This window comes from Humulus lupulus, chromosome 8 (assembly GCF_963169125.1).
Source record: "Humulus lupulus chromosome 8, drHumLupu1.1, whole genome shotgun sequence".
Taxonomy (NCBI): domain Eukaryota; kingdom Viridiplantae; phylum Streptophyta; class Magnoliopsida; order Rosales; family Cannabaceae; genus Humulus; species Humulus lupulus.
The window spans coordinates 82957619-82973990 of NC_084800.1; the positions used below are offsets into that span (position 1 = coordinate 82957619).

Sequence of the window (16372 nt, forward strand, 5' to 3'; positions counted from 1 at the left end):
TGTGTCTAGTATATAGAAAAATTAGAATAACACGTGGTCCGTGTATGGCACGAGAGAAAATTGGCAAAAGGAAAGTGTTTTTGGAAGAAAAGAAAGCTCCAAGAACCAAGAGGTTGGTCAAAGTTAGGCAGCTGTGAAAGTGACCTTGATTTTTCACTCAATTAAGATAGAATCTAAGAGGCATAACAATAAAACAAATGAGATCAATATAAAAAAAGGACCCAAAAAAATTTGATTCCAAATTATGTTAGGTTTTTTCCAATATTAGTCGTTGGAAGATCCAAAAGAAATCTTTAAAATGGCAATGGAATAAGTATAAACAACACAAAATTGATGATTTGAGATGGGATTCTGGGGACTATAATAGTTGTTTTGCTTTTGAAATAGTATTAAGAAATAAAGTGTTTGAGATATTGATAAGTAATTAGATCAAAATTACACTTGTCATGAAAAGGTTTGGAAGAGTTTGGGGGGATAAGATGCTGAAAGAACAATGGGGTAATCAACAAACTATTAGGGTTGGCACCTAATTCCTTTTATATTAAGAACTTGACACATGTCAACCCCACTTAATAAGAATCCAAGAATATTACTGATTCAGTCTCAATCCTTTTTTTCCTAATCGTTGATATATTTAGCATTAAAAGAGTAGAGGGTTTTTTGTAAGTTGAGCTCAAAACCAGTTCAATGCGATTTATTTATTATTATTTTGCAAGGGATTGAATGTGTTTTTGAAACCCATGTTTATTATAGGGAAATTTAAGAAAATTAAGTAGTCTAAAATGTTGCATTTAAGTCACTAAGAGCATTCCCAATGAATGAGGTAAAATGTCTTATTCTTAATAATATAAAAAAATAGTTAAATGGTCTTCCAATGGGTGATGTAAACTTATATTTTTTTACCTAAATGAAATACTATTCATCAAGCTATAAATATTTTTTATTTTTTTATAAACTTTTGTATATATATATGAGTGTGATACTATTATATTTAATTATTTTATTTCTTAAAATGAATAAAATATTTTCAAAAAATATAATACTTAATGATGTAGAGAAAAAATAGAGAAGCATGTAGTATAATGTAAAAATTTGAGGTAAATTATAAAAAAAAAATGTTTTGGTGGTGTATTTTGTAATACACTTTCTCTATAATATTTAGCTAAAACTCACAAAAACATCTTCCATCAGCTCCTTTATACATATATTTATAATAGTTATGCACAAACTCCAATTAATCCATATCTATATTTACATATCTTTATATAATATTTTAATATTATTATTTTTCTTTATAAGCTTTCTCTCTCCCATTTAGTATATATTTATTATTTCTTTTTTCTTTTTCAATTATTTTATTTTACTTTAATTAATAAAATATGTTTAAAGATATAATATTTAAATGATGTAGAGAAATATATAGAGAAGCTAATGTATGGTATAATGTAAAACTTAGAGGTAAAATAGAAAAATGTGTATTTTGGGGAGATATTTTAAATGATAGAGTAGGGTGCTCTAGGTAGTTTTTTTTTTTTTTTGTGACAAAACGTAGTCTTAAAGGTTGCTCTTAAGTCACTAAGTAGTTTTTGTGGCAAAAATAAGTACGCAGTTTGAAATGTTGAACTTAAGTCATTAAGTAGTTTTTTTGTTGCGAAATTCATATTTTATAACAATTTTGTCTGAATTTTAATTAATTAATAAAAATATAAAAAAATATATATATTTCTAACTTTAAAAAATAATTTAAAATCTGTTTTAAAAATAAAAAATAATTTAAAATTTTAAAAATTATTTCTAACTTAAGTTAGAAATATTAAAAAGTTAAGTAATATTAAATAATTTATTATGTTAAAATTTTTAAATTATTTTTTATTTTTAAAACAGATTTCAAATAAATTTTTAAAGTTAGAAATGCATTTTTTTTTTAATTTTTATAATTAATTAAAATTAAAACAAACTTGGTATAAAATATAAATTTCGCACAAAAAAAAACTACTTAACTGCAACAATTCAAAGTGATTTATGTGCAACTTTTTATGATAGTTACTTTTTCCTGCCGCTGATTTTCCTAATTATATTTACAATAGTTTGTTTACATAAAGTTACAAGCTTTTTGACAAATCTTTTTACCTCTTTATAAAGTAAATGGCAGAGGCTTTATGAGGTGGGCAGCCATATGTATTTGAATATTTTTTAACAGATGATTCAATCCGTTCACATCTTGTATACAACATAGTACAAAATTTCTTATCAATTTTGACTAAGAAAACATGAGAAGTGATGGCACAAAATCTTTGATTACAGAAAATGAAAAAATCCCTCAAGTTTTTTCAAGAATGAACTAAGCCTTGACTGATTGAAGGGGAAACAAAAAAAAAGTCCCTCGTTGCTCTGCTGTGAACATATGATTTTACAAGGGTGAAATCTTTGTGATTTGAGTTAGCGTTGTCAGAACTTTGGCTCAACAATGACCTATCTATTCATGCTTCCATATCTGAGTGGAAACAAATCCTTACTTATCAACATCTCCAAATGTCTGTTTCATCTGTCTCATGTCCAAAACTAAGGTGATTTCAATATCTCAGAAACTTCTGAGCATGTGATGAACAATGGCAAACAGACAAGTTGCAAAACTGACTTCTTAGCTTTCAAATGGCCCTTGGGATTTTTTCTAATAAAAATGTCAGGTAGATATACCTGGAAGAAGAGGGACAGGTGGCTCTTTCTTCTTCGTTTTCTCTACCATTATAGCTTCAGTTGTTAAAACTAATCCAGCAATAGAAACTGCATTTTCAAGGGCACACCTTGAAACCCGACAAGGATCTAGGATGCCGGCATCTGGAAGATCTTCATATCTATTAGTCATTGCATTAAACCCAATTCTCCAATCACTATTACGAATCTTCTCCACGACAACTTCTCCATCAACTCCTGCATTACTCGCAATTGATTTTGCAGGGGCTAGAAGAGCCTGTCATCCCATCAGTGACAATTAAAAATCACATTTAGATAAGATGCAAGAGTTTAAAAACAGCATAAAAGAAAAAAATTCCCAAAACATTGCATGACACTTCTAACCAGAATTTGATGCCATAAAAACAGTACGAACTGTTTATATTAAAATGCCTGCCATTAAGATTTTTATACAAGAGTTCTTGTTGTAATTTCTCCCAAACTTCAAGCACTACTGGTATATATGAAAGAAGGAAACATGCATCGTATATGCTGAAGGACAGTTTCTGTGAAGTATAAAGATAATTCATTTAAAATATTATTGATCAAATATCTCTCTTCACATTTGTGCAGTTATAATTTGTCAAAACTGAACAATTTAAATTCAACCAACGAAGCTTTGCACCATATTTGCTAATTACACTAGACCTTAGAGATGCATTAACAATGATATCAGAAAGGAGAGAAACCAAACACAAACAGTGACTTCAGAAAAGAATAAACAGCAAAAAATTAAGTCCTGAGGATATCTTCTTCTCTGCTCTTTGAGTATTTGAGAGACAATAAAAAGTCTTCCTGTAAATAAAACGATTACCTAATTGTTAAACAGGGTGGCATACCTTTTCAATAATGTCAGCACCAATTTGCTCATCAAAATTATCAAACGTAACTTTTATGGAAGGAACCAGCTCTGAAAGATGTACATAAGTGGCACCACCGCCAGGCACCACTCCTTCACCCATAGCAGCAAATGTGGCGTTTTTGGCATCTTCAATTCTGAGTTTTCGATCTTCAAGTTCTATTTCAGTGTGTGCTCCTACCTAAACCAAATACACATTGCTTGCTGGAGTAAACATATATGCATATATGACACCAAACACACACACATGCACATTTTATAGAATAATAATGAAATGGTTAGACATCAAAACAAATCAAATCTTCCATGGTAAACCTAAATTCATTGCTGATAATAGTGTCATTTAGAAAGAATTGCTTTGCTAGATATTTATTTATGTTGCTTAAAGAATTCTCATTTGCATACAGTTTTGTACATAAGACTGTACATTAAATTGTCAAGTAACACATTTTCTGTTCAAACAGCATTTTCTAATTAAATATATATTTTTCTTTCTTTTCTTGTATTTCTTTTATCCAAGAAGCGAATTGGTTGAAATTTTGCAAATGTTAAAAATTATCAGCAAAAATATTATAACAGAATAGAATAATCAGATTTTAAGATGAACTGAAAACAAAGATGTAAAAGTGTGCTTGCAAATAGACCTTCATGTTACCACATGACACTATATAACAGACTAGTTTTTTAACAGATGTGAGCCATCAGCCATCCAATATAATTGACCATATCCCGCAATGACTCCAACTTCTTGCCTGAAGCTTTTAAAAACTATATTATCCACTCAAAGACCAACACATAGCCATGATTGCTAAATTCCTTAAATTTCTCCCTGCCCCCTATACACTGCTAAGCAACAACTGCTTGAAACAAAGCCTTCCACTGACTAGGCCAGACTCAGCTGAGCTCAATTAGAAACCCCGACTAAACCCATTACTGCATTGATACAAACATAAATATACTTCTAGTCTCTAGGTAGTGCATAGGTCACCTTCTAGGTTTTATTATGTTTAATTTTATCTTTTTGTGGGTTTATTCATTTAGGTTTAGTATGCCAATAATGATTTCTTCTGTTTGTTAATAATTACAATGCTCTTGTTGGTAATTTTGGTGTTCCATTTTTGGTCCCAGACTACTTTCTTGTTGATTTAGGATTAATCTTGGGTTACTATTTAACTTGGCAATACAGGATTAGCTTTCAGGGATTTTAACTTTTGAGTCATTTGTATTGAAAAACTCACATTCTTCCTCATCTCTAACCCTTTCCCTTCTTATATCTAGTTCTGCCTGAAACTTAAAAGTAATTCAAAATCCCATAATTTTATAGACTTGTTGAGATTTTCCATCTGCTGCATTAAGATGAATTAACTGAGATATGATTCCCAGTACACTTGGCCAACAAAAAGGTATGATTTTTTAAAGTGTTGACACATTTCTAAAACAAGGTTTAAGTGTTCTGAGAATCCTCTAAACAAGTTCAAAATAAATCCCCACCAGATTCTACAATCCTTTGGAAGCGTGAAACATTCACCAGGTGGATGGCCCTGAGGAATTGAACTCTAACCATGACTGATCAAATCACACGCCTGAATACTCTAAATATGAATATATAAAGCATACCTTAATAACAGCTACTCCACCACAAAGTTTGGCAATTCTTTCAGAAAGCTTCCTTGACATGTATGCATTATCTGTTTCTGCAAGATCCTTTTTTATCTGCAATATCCTTGCTTGAATTTCAGCTTTAGTAGAAGGGTCAGAAACTATGGTTGTTGAATTACTAGTAATGGTCACTTTCCGTGCAATACCAAGTTGATCTGAAGTTGCACCTTCAAGGGTCAATCCGAGCTCTCCAGAGAGAAAATCAGCACCTGGTATTACATCAAATTGTGAAAAAGGATGGGTTGTTGTCTATGCTCAATCATAAAAGAAGTAAATAAATAATTATATTACATAACAATGCAATATCTTAGGATTTACAGGCACATAAAAATCACGAGCAATTATTTCATTCCTAAGCATAGTAGTAATTTACATCCAATTTGACAGTTGAGTAGGTATCAAGACTGTAATGTGGTGTTTATTTGGCGCATGGTTCAATTTCAATGGTTTCCAGCCAGGTCAGTGATGTATATAATAGAATATATTTCTCCCTACCATTGCCTAATAGTAAGAAAATAGTATTTTCAAGAAGGTGCATTCAAGGACTTCCTCTCATAGAGTGTCCCATCTTTCACCTTACATTCCTTTGTCCTTTCAACAAGCAGGTAACTAAAAAATAATAAATAAACCGTAGTAGTAATAATAATGCCCCCATCGGCAGAAATATAAAGACAGAAGGTGCACAGTAAAATTACAAAATAAGAGTCTTATCCATCAAAATAATTAGAAAAACCTTGAAAAACAATTTCACTATTGACTAGCACTAAAATAAACCCAAAGTTCTTATTTGATAAGTAAAACTGAGGTTCTTGACCAAATGACAAAACTATTCAATAATCATCAGAGCTCTATGCCAAGATATGACTAGGGCTAAACAGCACCACAAACTTATGAATAAATCAGGAATAATGAAATGTTAACCATTGAGATGAAACTTTGAAAGCACCATATATGATCACCTGTCATAAGTGCAATATCTTGCAATAGAGCTTTTTTTCCATCCCCAAATCCAGGGCATTTTACAACAGCAACATTCAGTAGACCTTGCATTTTGTTCACTACAAGAGTTTCCAGCACTGCTGATGAGATATCCTCTGCAATAATAAGCAAGGGAACACTCAATTGAGTAGTCTTTTCCAGTAAAGGAACAATGTCCTTAACTGCAGAGATCTTCTGATCAGTTACAAGAACTTTAGCATTGTCAAATTCCACAATAGACTTGTCCTGGTTGGTAATGAAGTGAGAGGACATGTAACCCTTGTCAATCTGTACAGAATGTACATAATGATGTAAATACAAGCACTAGGAGGTAATAGCATGAATATTATGTGGTTGTTGATTGGAGAGCTCTAACACAGAGATTTGGATCTTTTTTGTGCATGCTAGGTTGCAGTTTTGTACTTTGATTTTGACTATTTATAGTTCTAGTTCTATGCTTTACAGAAATTAATTGTTTCAGATATACAGCCTCAAACTAAGAAATGCAAATTCCAGAAGTCAAGTGTAAGAATAAGCAGAAATTAAAGATATAACCATCAACTTCCAACATTTCCTTCCACACAACAGCCATTTAGAACTACCAACAATAACCCCATGAGAAATATACTGTTAAGCAGTCATTTAAAAAATTAAACCCCTGTCTTCTACAAAAACAATTTTCTCTCTCTAAAGTTTCGAACTTTTTACACTCGTAATTGAGTTTGGTAATGCGGGATTTGAAATATAATCCCACCTTTCAAGCATAATATCCAGCTTTTATTACTAAACAATAATGAAAGAACTTTCCATATTTAATTCTTCCTAAGTTACCTTCATTCCTTCCTCGACAAGCACAGAGGTTTCAAATGATGAGGATGACTCAATCGAGATCACTCCATCAGGGCCAATTTTTTCTATAGCGTCAGCAATTAGGTTCCCGATGAACTCATCATTTCCAGCAGAGATTGAGGCCACGGCTGTAGAACATGAAACCATTTTTAATATATATCACTGTGATAAAGTTAAGCTATCAAATAATATGAACCAATAGAAGCCAAGACCTTTAACATCACTCCTTCCTTTCACAGGAAAACTTTTCTCCTTTATGACTTTGACCAATTCCTTTACAGTCTTCTCCATTCCTTTTTTCAAAGAAATTGGATTGGCACCAAAAGTAACAGCCAACAATCCACATTTGATCATTTCTCGTGTCATAATAATCGCAGTGGTGGTACCGTCACCAGCCAAATCATTCATTTTACTTGCAACCTTCAAGGGAAACACTTAAATGTGATATCTCTGATTATATAAACCTCAGAATAAATCAAAACAAACTCAGTGAGAGTATTATGTAGCAACCATGGATAACCTCTTGAATTAGCATTGCCCCTGCATTTTCAATTCCATCTGGCAGCTCTATAGATCGTGCAATTGTAACACCATCATTAATTACTTTCAGCTTGTCAGCCTCAGAAAGAATAACATTCCGCCCTGCACAGTTCCACTTGAATCAGATAATCAAGAAGCACAGTCCCAGATAAGCAAACATATTGTTATATATATAAAAAAAAAAAAAAAGACTTATTGTATTATATGGTCTCTTCAACAATGACATCTTCTTCATAGACCAATATATTCATTTATGAGATGTGAGGGGACATGAGATAACCATAATTCATGCTTACTAAAAGAGATGAAAATTCAAAACAAATAAATCATAACGAAATTCAACAATTGTTGGTTGTATATGTATAACACAAACTTTTTCCAATGATTGAAGAAATCACAGTTCCAAAGCTTACTTCTACACTTTGAAACACATATTATTTAGGATGGCAAGGATAGTGAACCAGAAATGTACTTTCAAAGATGGATTAAACGAGCGAGATTCTAGAAAAACATATCAAGAAGGCCTAGTAGAATAATATACAATAAAATGGCACGAAACAAAATTGGCGTCTACCCAGATTATATATAAATGATTAGAATGGAACCCAAGTTTCAAAAAGAAAAAGAACGGAGACCCAGGTAACCTTTAGGTCCTAAGGTAAGAGAAACAGCATCAGCTAGCTTATCAATCCCAACTTGTAAAGCTTCCCTGCATTCAGAACCGAATAGTATTTTCTTCGGACCAGCTCTGAGCACAAGAGTCTTCCTTCGATGTGGATTTTTCCAAAACCCAGGAGATAAGTTTTGCTTTCTTCCATGACCTTGCAACTGCAAAAGTACTCATTAGTCCATAAAACACCATTGTACAAATAACAAGTTACTAACCAAAACCACCCGAAATAAAAACTACTCACAGAGAACAATGGTGTCTGAGGGAAGAGATGAGACGATGAGAAGGTAATAGGCATTTCCGTTGGGACTATGTAGAGCTTTTTACTTTTTCCTATCACACAAGCTTACGAGGTTTTTGTTTTCAAAGGGTTTAAGCATGTAAGAACAACTAAAAGGGGTTAATCTATTTTTCTTTTTTTTTTAGCCAAATTTTAGAAGATTAATGAAATGGGCACAAAATATTCCCATAAACATTACACACAATAACATATTATGTTACTACTTTTTAAAATAATAAATCTCAGTTTTAATAAATGTGATTGATTATATTCAACTGCCAATATTTTGGGTTATTTTGGGTGCATATACCATTACTCATTTTAGAATAGGAAGCACCACTTCATTCCAAACATGTGAATGCTAATTTAATAATATTTTTACAAATTTAAAATTTTTATATAAATTAATTATTTTATTTTTAAAAGCAGCCTCAACACAAGTAGCTCACAGGAGTGATTGTTGACCAATTTCTGACAGGCCATGACTTTGAGAGGTTGAATGCTTGAAGAAAATTAAGGCACCGTTGCCACTGTGAGGCAATGGTGCTTTCTCTTTTTTTTAATTGTATATATATATATAAATAAAACATTTTACATATATATATATAACAGTTTACATATATAAAATTTGTTACCGTTTTTTTTATTACTGTTGACATGATTTTTTTATTATTATTTTTTCTATAAATACTCATTTATTTCTTTCAATTTTCACACCATTACATACATCTTTTTCCAAATTATCAATATCACAAAATTTCTTTTCTTACCAATGGATTTCCAAAATTCTCAAAATTTTCCAAATTCTCCAAATACCAACTCCCAAAATCTAAATTTTCAAAATTCATCTTTTTCTCCACATACTAATCCCCAAAATCTAATTTTTTTTTTTGACGGTCAATAGAAATTCATTAAATAGAAATATCATCCAGTAGTACATTGAGAAGTTGAGAGGGAGCATTATCAGCTCTAAATACACGATCAGAAACAATACTAGTAAACCTCGCTAAGTTGTGGGCTACAGCATTAGCAGATCGTTTAATAAAAATCAAAGATACCATCCTATGTTTGAGCAGCTCAAGAAGTTGTTTACAATCCTGAATAATGCGACCAAAGTATGAAGGTAGCGCATGGGTGCAACGTATGGACTGTAAAGCAATGAGACAATCAGTCTCTATACTAACTTTTTGCCATCCTTTGTCCTTTATCCAAGATAGTGCTTCCCGTATGACCATCGCTTCAGCCACCTCTGGAGCAATCTTTCCTTGCTTACAAATGACTTTGCCTTCGATTAAGGAACCTGTAGAGTCCCTGGCCACACAGGAGTAGCTAAAGCAATTCAAGGATTCAAAGAGGGCAGCATCAGTATTAACCTTAGTTGTGTCTTCAGGTGGTGGGTTCCAATGCTCATTTCTGTCTGATGGATTAATAAGACCAAAAGAAAGATCAAAGGTCTTATCTTGAACAAGTTGCCATTGTTTAAGGACTGTGATAGCTAATGACGCAACCTCATGAGTCTCTAAGCATTTTTTATTCCAAATTAAGTCGTTCCTGCATTTCCAAATGGCCCAGCAGTGCATTGCCATAACATGTCGCTCTTCTCCATGCTTTCGTTGAAGCATCTGTGCAAACCAATCAGAGAAAGTGCCAATAATATCTTCTGAAATTTCAAACCCAAGTTGGTGCCAGCAAGCCTTAGAGAAAGAACAGCTTAGCAACACGTGGCAAATAGATTCACGTTCCAGATTACAAAATGGGCAGGTGGCGTTGACTCCAATATTCTTTATCTGGAGTTGTGTTTTTGTTGGGAGGCATCCTTTACAAGCTTGCCACAGAAAGCATTTGACCTTAGGAGGGATCTTCAGGGTCCAAAGAGTCCGCCAGAAACCGAAATTAGGACTTGTAGTATTGCTGTCTTTGACCGATTGGAGAAGATTATATGCACTACATACAGTGTAATTGCCCAAACGGTCCGGTCTCCAATACCAAGCATCGGCCTCAGAGGAATTGATAGGAATATTGAGAATAAGGTCTACATCACGTTCATTAAAAATGTCTCGAATCAAGTCTTCGTCCCACGTATCATGATCTATATGCATGAGCGCCGAGACTGCTTTGTTTTGTAGGGAGGTAGATGATGTATGGATGTAAGGATCCTCATGAGGAAGCCAAGGATCAGTGAGGATATTAACTGTTGCACCCGATCCCACTCGGATAGAAGCCTCATCCTTGATTAAAGTTTGAGCTGCCAGGATACTCCTCCATACATAGCTGGGACTGCTTCCAAGTTTGGCTGAAACAAAAGATCCATTTGGGTAATATCTAGCCTTGTAAAGTCGACTCACCAAAGAGCTAGGCTTAGTTAATAGTCGCCAGCCCTGTTTCCCCAATAAAGCTATGTTAAAATCATTAAGCAAACGAAAACCAAGGCCACCAGCAGATTTAGGAGTGCACAAGCGCTCCCAACACATCCAATGTATCCTTTTGCCTTTATTTGAAGAAGAAGTCCACCAATATCTATTCATTAGCCTTTCAATATCCTTACTTATTTCTACAAGGAGTAGAAATACACTCATGGCATAATTTGGGAGAGATTGCGCCACCGTCTTTAAGAGAATTTCTTTTCCTGCTCGAGATAAAAATTTAGCTTCCCACCCTTGAATCCGTTGAAAGATTCGATCTCTGAGATAACCCAAAATTACGGATTTCTTTCGGCCCAAAATGTTTGGAAGCCCCAAATAAGTGCTATGCTCATCTGCTTCATGTATGCCCATATCTCCACATATAGTATCTCGAACATCCACCTCTGTATTTTTGCTGAAAAAGATTGAAGACTTGTCATAATTTATCTTCTGGCCTGAAGCCGACTCAAATGTATTGAGGAGGGATTGAACATGGTGCGCTTCTTCAAGATTGGCTTTGCAAAAAATGTAACTGTCGTCGGCGAAGAACATGTGGGAAATCCGTGGGGCGCCACGAGCCACCTGAATGCCACTAATTAGCTTCTTCCTTTCATATTGTTGGAGCAGAGCTGAGAAGCCCTCGGTACATATAATGAACAAATACGATGAGAGGGGATCACCTTGACGAAGACCCCTTTCAGGAATGATATTGCCGAAGTACTTGCCCCCATGTGCTATCTGATAATGAGCCGATGAAACACAGGCCATAAATAGGGATACTAGTTTGTGGTGGAATCCCATCTTGGTGAGGACAGCTTTTAAGTAACCCCATTCAACACGGTCGTAGGCTTTACTCATGTCGAGTTTGATGGCCATAAATCCTGTCTTGCCTTGACTCTTTCTCTTCATATAATGCATCAGTTCATACGAAACCATGATATTATCAGTGATTAGACGACCCGGGATAAAAGCGCACTGAGATTCAGAGATAACCAAATCAATAACCTGCTTCAATCGATTAGCCAATACTTTAGTAATGATTTTATACAATACATTACATAGAGATATTGGTCTAATATCCAACATTGAGGATGGGCATTTCTTCTTTGGGATCAGGGCTATATTAGTGAACGAAAGGTTGTCTTCAAATTGTTCTGTATCCCAAAACCTGCGAACAGCTTGGACTACATCAGTACCAACGATATTCCAGTACTTCTGGTAGAAGGCAAGACTCATACCATCAGGTCCGGGGGATTTGTCGGGATGCATCTGAAATAGCGCCCGTTTCACCTCATCATCTTCAATAGGGGTCATAAGTAAAGTGTTTTGCATGGCAGTGATAGATGGTGCAATGTTACTAACAACTTGGTCCCATTCCGTGACTGTAGATTTAAATAAAGTTTGGAAGTATTCAATCATCACATCTTGTAATCCTTCATCCCATCCCACTTGTTGGCCAGCAGAGTTTTTGAGAGAGCAAATCTGGTTCTGTCTTTTCCTGGTACGGGCTAAGGCATGAAAAAATTTGGAATTATTGTCCCCCTCTCTCAACCAAATCTGCTTACTTCTTTGCTTCCAAAAAACTTCACGTTGAGTGAGAATTTCAAAAAGTTCATTGTGGGCTTCGTTGTATCGTTGAAGGGAGTTGCTATCACAGTGGCTTTTCAGAGATTTTATACGCCTACTACATTCAGATATGTGGCGATGAAAGTGACCAGTAATGCTCTTGCCCCACTCCATTAGTACTAACGCACAACTGGTAATTTTTGATGAAATACTTCTATGTTGATTCTGACTCCAAACCTCCTCCACGATATGGCGACACATAGGCTCACGTAGCCATGCACTCTCGAACTTGAATGGTCTGTTGGAAGCACTATGACGACTGGGGCTCGGTTCAAGTAACAATGGACAATGATCTGAAGTTGTGACTTCTGTATTTGTGAGTGTAGCACCAGAGTAGAGATTCAGCCATGAATTATTAACCAAAGCTCTGTCTAGTCTAGCTTCAATCCAATGAGGAGTCCCACGGCCACGTTCCCAGGTAAATGGATAACCCACCAAATCAAGGTCAATGAGGCCACAATCTTGCACTGCTTGTTGAAACCCCTGCAGAAGCCGAAATTGGTATGGACGGCCACCACGTTTTTCTTGTTGATGAAGAAGGTTGTTCATATCACCCACAATGCACCAGGGAAGAGGGGAAGATCGTGCCAGCTCCCTTAACAGATTCCACGTGTTGAATCTAAGAGCCCTATTTGGCTCACCGTACAAGCCCGTTAGTCTATAGGTTGGAAGTTGTTTTGGTGAACAAATAATATCAATATGGTTTGGGCTGTAAGAAATCAACTGGGCTTCTTCATTAAATCTCCAAAGGAATGCAAGCCCACCACTGTGGCCTCTTGCTTCAACCACTATCATTCCTTCAAAGCCCAGTGAAAGTTTAAGCTTGTTAACTTTATCAGATTTGCACAAAATTTCACATAAGAACACGAAATTGGGTTTCTTTCGGAGAACACACTCCTTTAGGAATTGAACGGTCCACGGGGTCCCAAGCCCGCGGCAATTCCAGCTCAAAATGCTCATAATCCCTGGCGAGCTCCAATAATAGAACCCGCCCTCTTCAAGTTTTTTGAACCATCGATAATTGCCTTTCCTTTAGTATCCAATTCAGTAGCTCTAATTGGGTGGCTTAGCCCAGGTGTGGGCTTGCTGTTGAAGCTGAGGCCCATATCATCATCTTGGCCCAAGATATGACTAGAACCCTCTTCAACCCGTAGGCCCAATGCATGAGTGGTCCTTCTCTTTTTAGATTCAATTGAGAAGCTTTCCTTATTGACATCCAGCTCAGTAGTTTCCTGATTCGTAGGCCTTCTATCTTGAGGAAAATCAGCGCCATTTATCTCCATTAACTGCAGACCACGATGGGCTGGAATAACTGGCATCTCCTGAAATCTCGAGGCTGAGATCGTGGGAATTCTGTCAGCGGGGTGGGTATGGATCGTGGTCGACTGGACAGACGCGGCTGCCTCGCTCCCTGCCGTGAACGATGGTTCCTCTCTCAGTCCAGTGCGCAGCCATTGAGCGCCGATGAGCTTAGTTTGACGCCTAAAAGGTGCTCGCATCCATTCTCCGTAAGGCTGTACAATTTCAGACTCAGGAACGTCAAATCTGGTGGCACAGAATTTCTCTGAATGGCCAATTAACCCACAAATGAAGCAGAATGTGGGAACATTCTCATACTTAAAATTAACCCAGAACCACTCTTCTCCCGACTTTCTAATTCTCATACGCCTCTTTAAGGTTTTGGTAAGGTCTATTGTTACACGAAATCGCATAAATTCTCGCCATATACCCATGAAGTTTTTCGAGCAAGATTCCACAAATCTGCCTATGTAGTCGCCGACTGCTTTAAGGATTCTAGATGTCATGAAGCCTGTCTGAAGATCGTGAACCTGAACCCACATATCCAGCGACATCAAAGGAACACATCGGGGATTACCATTATTCTGCATCCTAGAAATAATAAGCACCTTTCTATTGAAATACCAGGGACTGCCCTCTACGACCCTTTTGACATCAAGCTCATGGTAAAACTGAAATATAAATCTGTTAGAGTCCAATTCCTTGATAAAAACGCCTTTCTCGGGTCTCCATAATGCTGCCAGAGTTTGCTGCATCGACGGGAAATCCAGAGCTCCTGCCGATATGAATTTGCCTACCAAGCATAATTTCCAGTCCAGAACCAACTCCTCTATTTCTTCAGCCCCACTAAGATCGGGGAGAGCAAGGCCACCTTCATCCTCTTCGGCTAAATTGATCGCATTCATATTCCCCAGGGACTCAATAGAATGATCCATTTGAAGAGATTGAAATTTAGAAACCAAATTCTGAAAGACAAGACAAAGACAGAGAATACGAAAACCGTACAACCATGACAATAGTCAAGACTAAAAATTTTAGGTTTCGGGTGCGCGTGTATTAATTATTAGATCCCAATTCCCCAAAATCTAAATTTTCAATATTCTCATTTCAATCAAAATTTTCAAAATACTCCCTCTACTAATCCTCAAAAACCAAATTTTCAATATTGTCAATTTAACCAAAGTTTTCCAAATTCTCAAAATTATCCCATGTCCTCTTACGCTTACCAAAATTTTGGCTCTATTGAGACACCCCAACAAGCTCCATTCTTCACACCAACAAATTCATTACCATATGCCTTTCATATGCCTTCCCTACACCAACCCGAAATGGTTTCAAGAAATTATAGGCCAAGTATGGAAAAGTCTAGTGTTGATTTGAATCGTGAAACATCATCGACATCTGTCTCTGAAACCCAACCTGAACATAGTGTTGAAGGGTTGGAAAATGTAGTTCTACACAATGAAGATGAATCAAGATATAAATGTAAAGTCAAATGGAGCAAGGAAGCCACTATACTTCTGATAAGTGGATGGCTTAATACATCCAAGGATGCCATTGTGGGGAATGACCAAACTTCTACACATTTCTGGGCTCGGATCGCAGAATACTACAACACCAACCAAAAAGGCGAGCAAGCAAGAACTGGAAGGCAATGCAAAGATCATTGGAACAAGATGAATCAAAAGGTGGCGCGTTTCAATGGGTGTTATAAACGAGTACAACAAGCACATCACAGTGGTTGGTCTGATGAGCAAATTCTTGAGAATGCACATCAATTGTACAAATCTAAAAATAACAACTCAAATTTTCTGCTTGTGGACTGTTGGAGATTGCTAAAGGATGAGCCAAAATGGAATACAATGTACCAACCAAAAGGTGGTAAGAGAACAAAGGTGTCAGATACAGGGGCATTTACCTCTTCTTCCAATACAGACAATCAGTGATGATGAAGTACGTGAAGTGCGCCTTACTGGCCAAAAGGCAGCAAAGAGAAAAGGGAAGGAAAAAAAAGACACACATGCTAGATTTATAGAGATTAGTGAACGGAAAGCATCTGCATTGGAGAAATTAGTGGCGATAAAGGAGAAAGAGGCAGAAGATAATAGGATGACAAAATACATGGATTATCTCATCATGGACACATCGCATATGACTCCTGAACAAAAGAAAGATCATGAAAACTTGTGTACTTATATTAAGAATAATATCCTGAAGTTGTAATTGCTATGTATTTTTATCAACCGCATTATTATGTATTTTATTTTATTTAAATAAATTATCCTTTACGTTAACGGCTACATTTCAACGGCTATATTTTAACGGCTACATTTTAACGACTATATTTTAACAGCTACATTTTAACGGCTATATTTTAACGGCTACATTTTAACGGCTATATTTTAACGGCTACATTTTAACGGCTATATTTTAACGGCTACATTTCAACGGCTATATTTTAACGGCTACATTTTAAC

General features: G+C 35.7%; 2 protein-coding genes across 3 annotated transcripts; one reads left to right on the forward strand and one right to left on the reverse strand.

Annotated features, from left to right (window-relative positions):
• Positions 1 to 2221: 2221 nt before the first annotated feature.
• LOC133797967 (chaperonin 60 subunit alpha 2, chloroplastic) lies at positions 2222 to 8667 on the reverse strand. Of its 2 annotated transcripts, XM_062236116.1 has the most exons (9): positions 8533 to 8667; positions 8263 to 8446; positions 7599 to 7720; positions 7291 to 7498; positions 7061 to 7206; positions 6211 to 6517; positions 5210 to 5460; positions 3573 to 3773; positions 2222 to 2971 (listed from the first exon to the last, which is right to left on the reverse strand). In XM_062236116.1, the coding sequence occupies exons 1-9, from the start codon at positions 8584 to 8586 to the stop codon at positions 2684 to 2686; spliced, it is 1761 nt and encodes a 586-aa protein (XP_062092100.1). In that variant the 5' UTR covers positions 8587 to 8667; the 3' UTR covers positions 2222 to 2683. The 2 variants fall into 2 exon arrangements, with proteins under 2 accessions (XP_062092100.1, XP_062092101.1); XM_062236117.1 differs by lacking the exons at positions 8263 to 8446; positions 8533 to 8667 and having other exon boundaries at positions 7589 to 7721.
• A 6556-nt stretch (positions 8668 to 15223) lies between these two features.
• Positions 15224 to 15841, forward strand: LOC133795714 (glutathione S-transferase T3-like). The gene has a single exon (XM_062233167.1). It carries the CDS (start codon positions 15224 to 15226, stop codon positions 15839 to 15841), a length of 618 nt encoding a protein of 205 aa, XP_062089151.1.
• Positions 15842 to 16372: the final 531 nt, after the last annotated feature.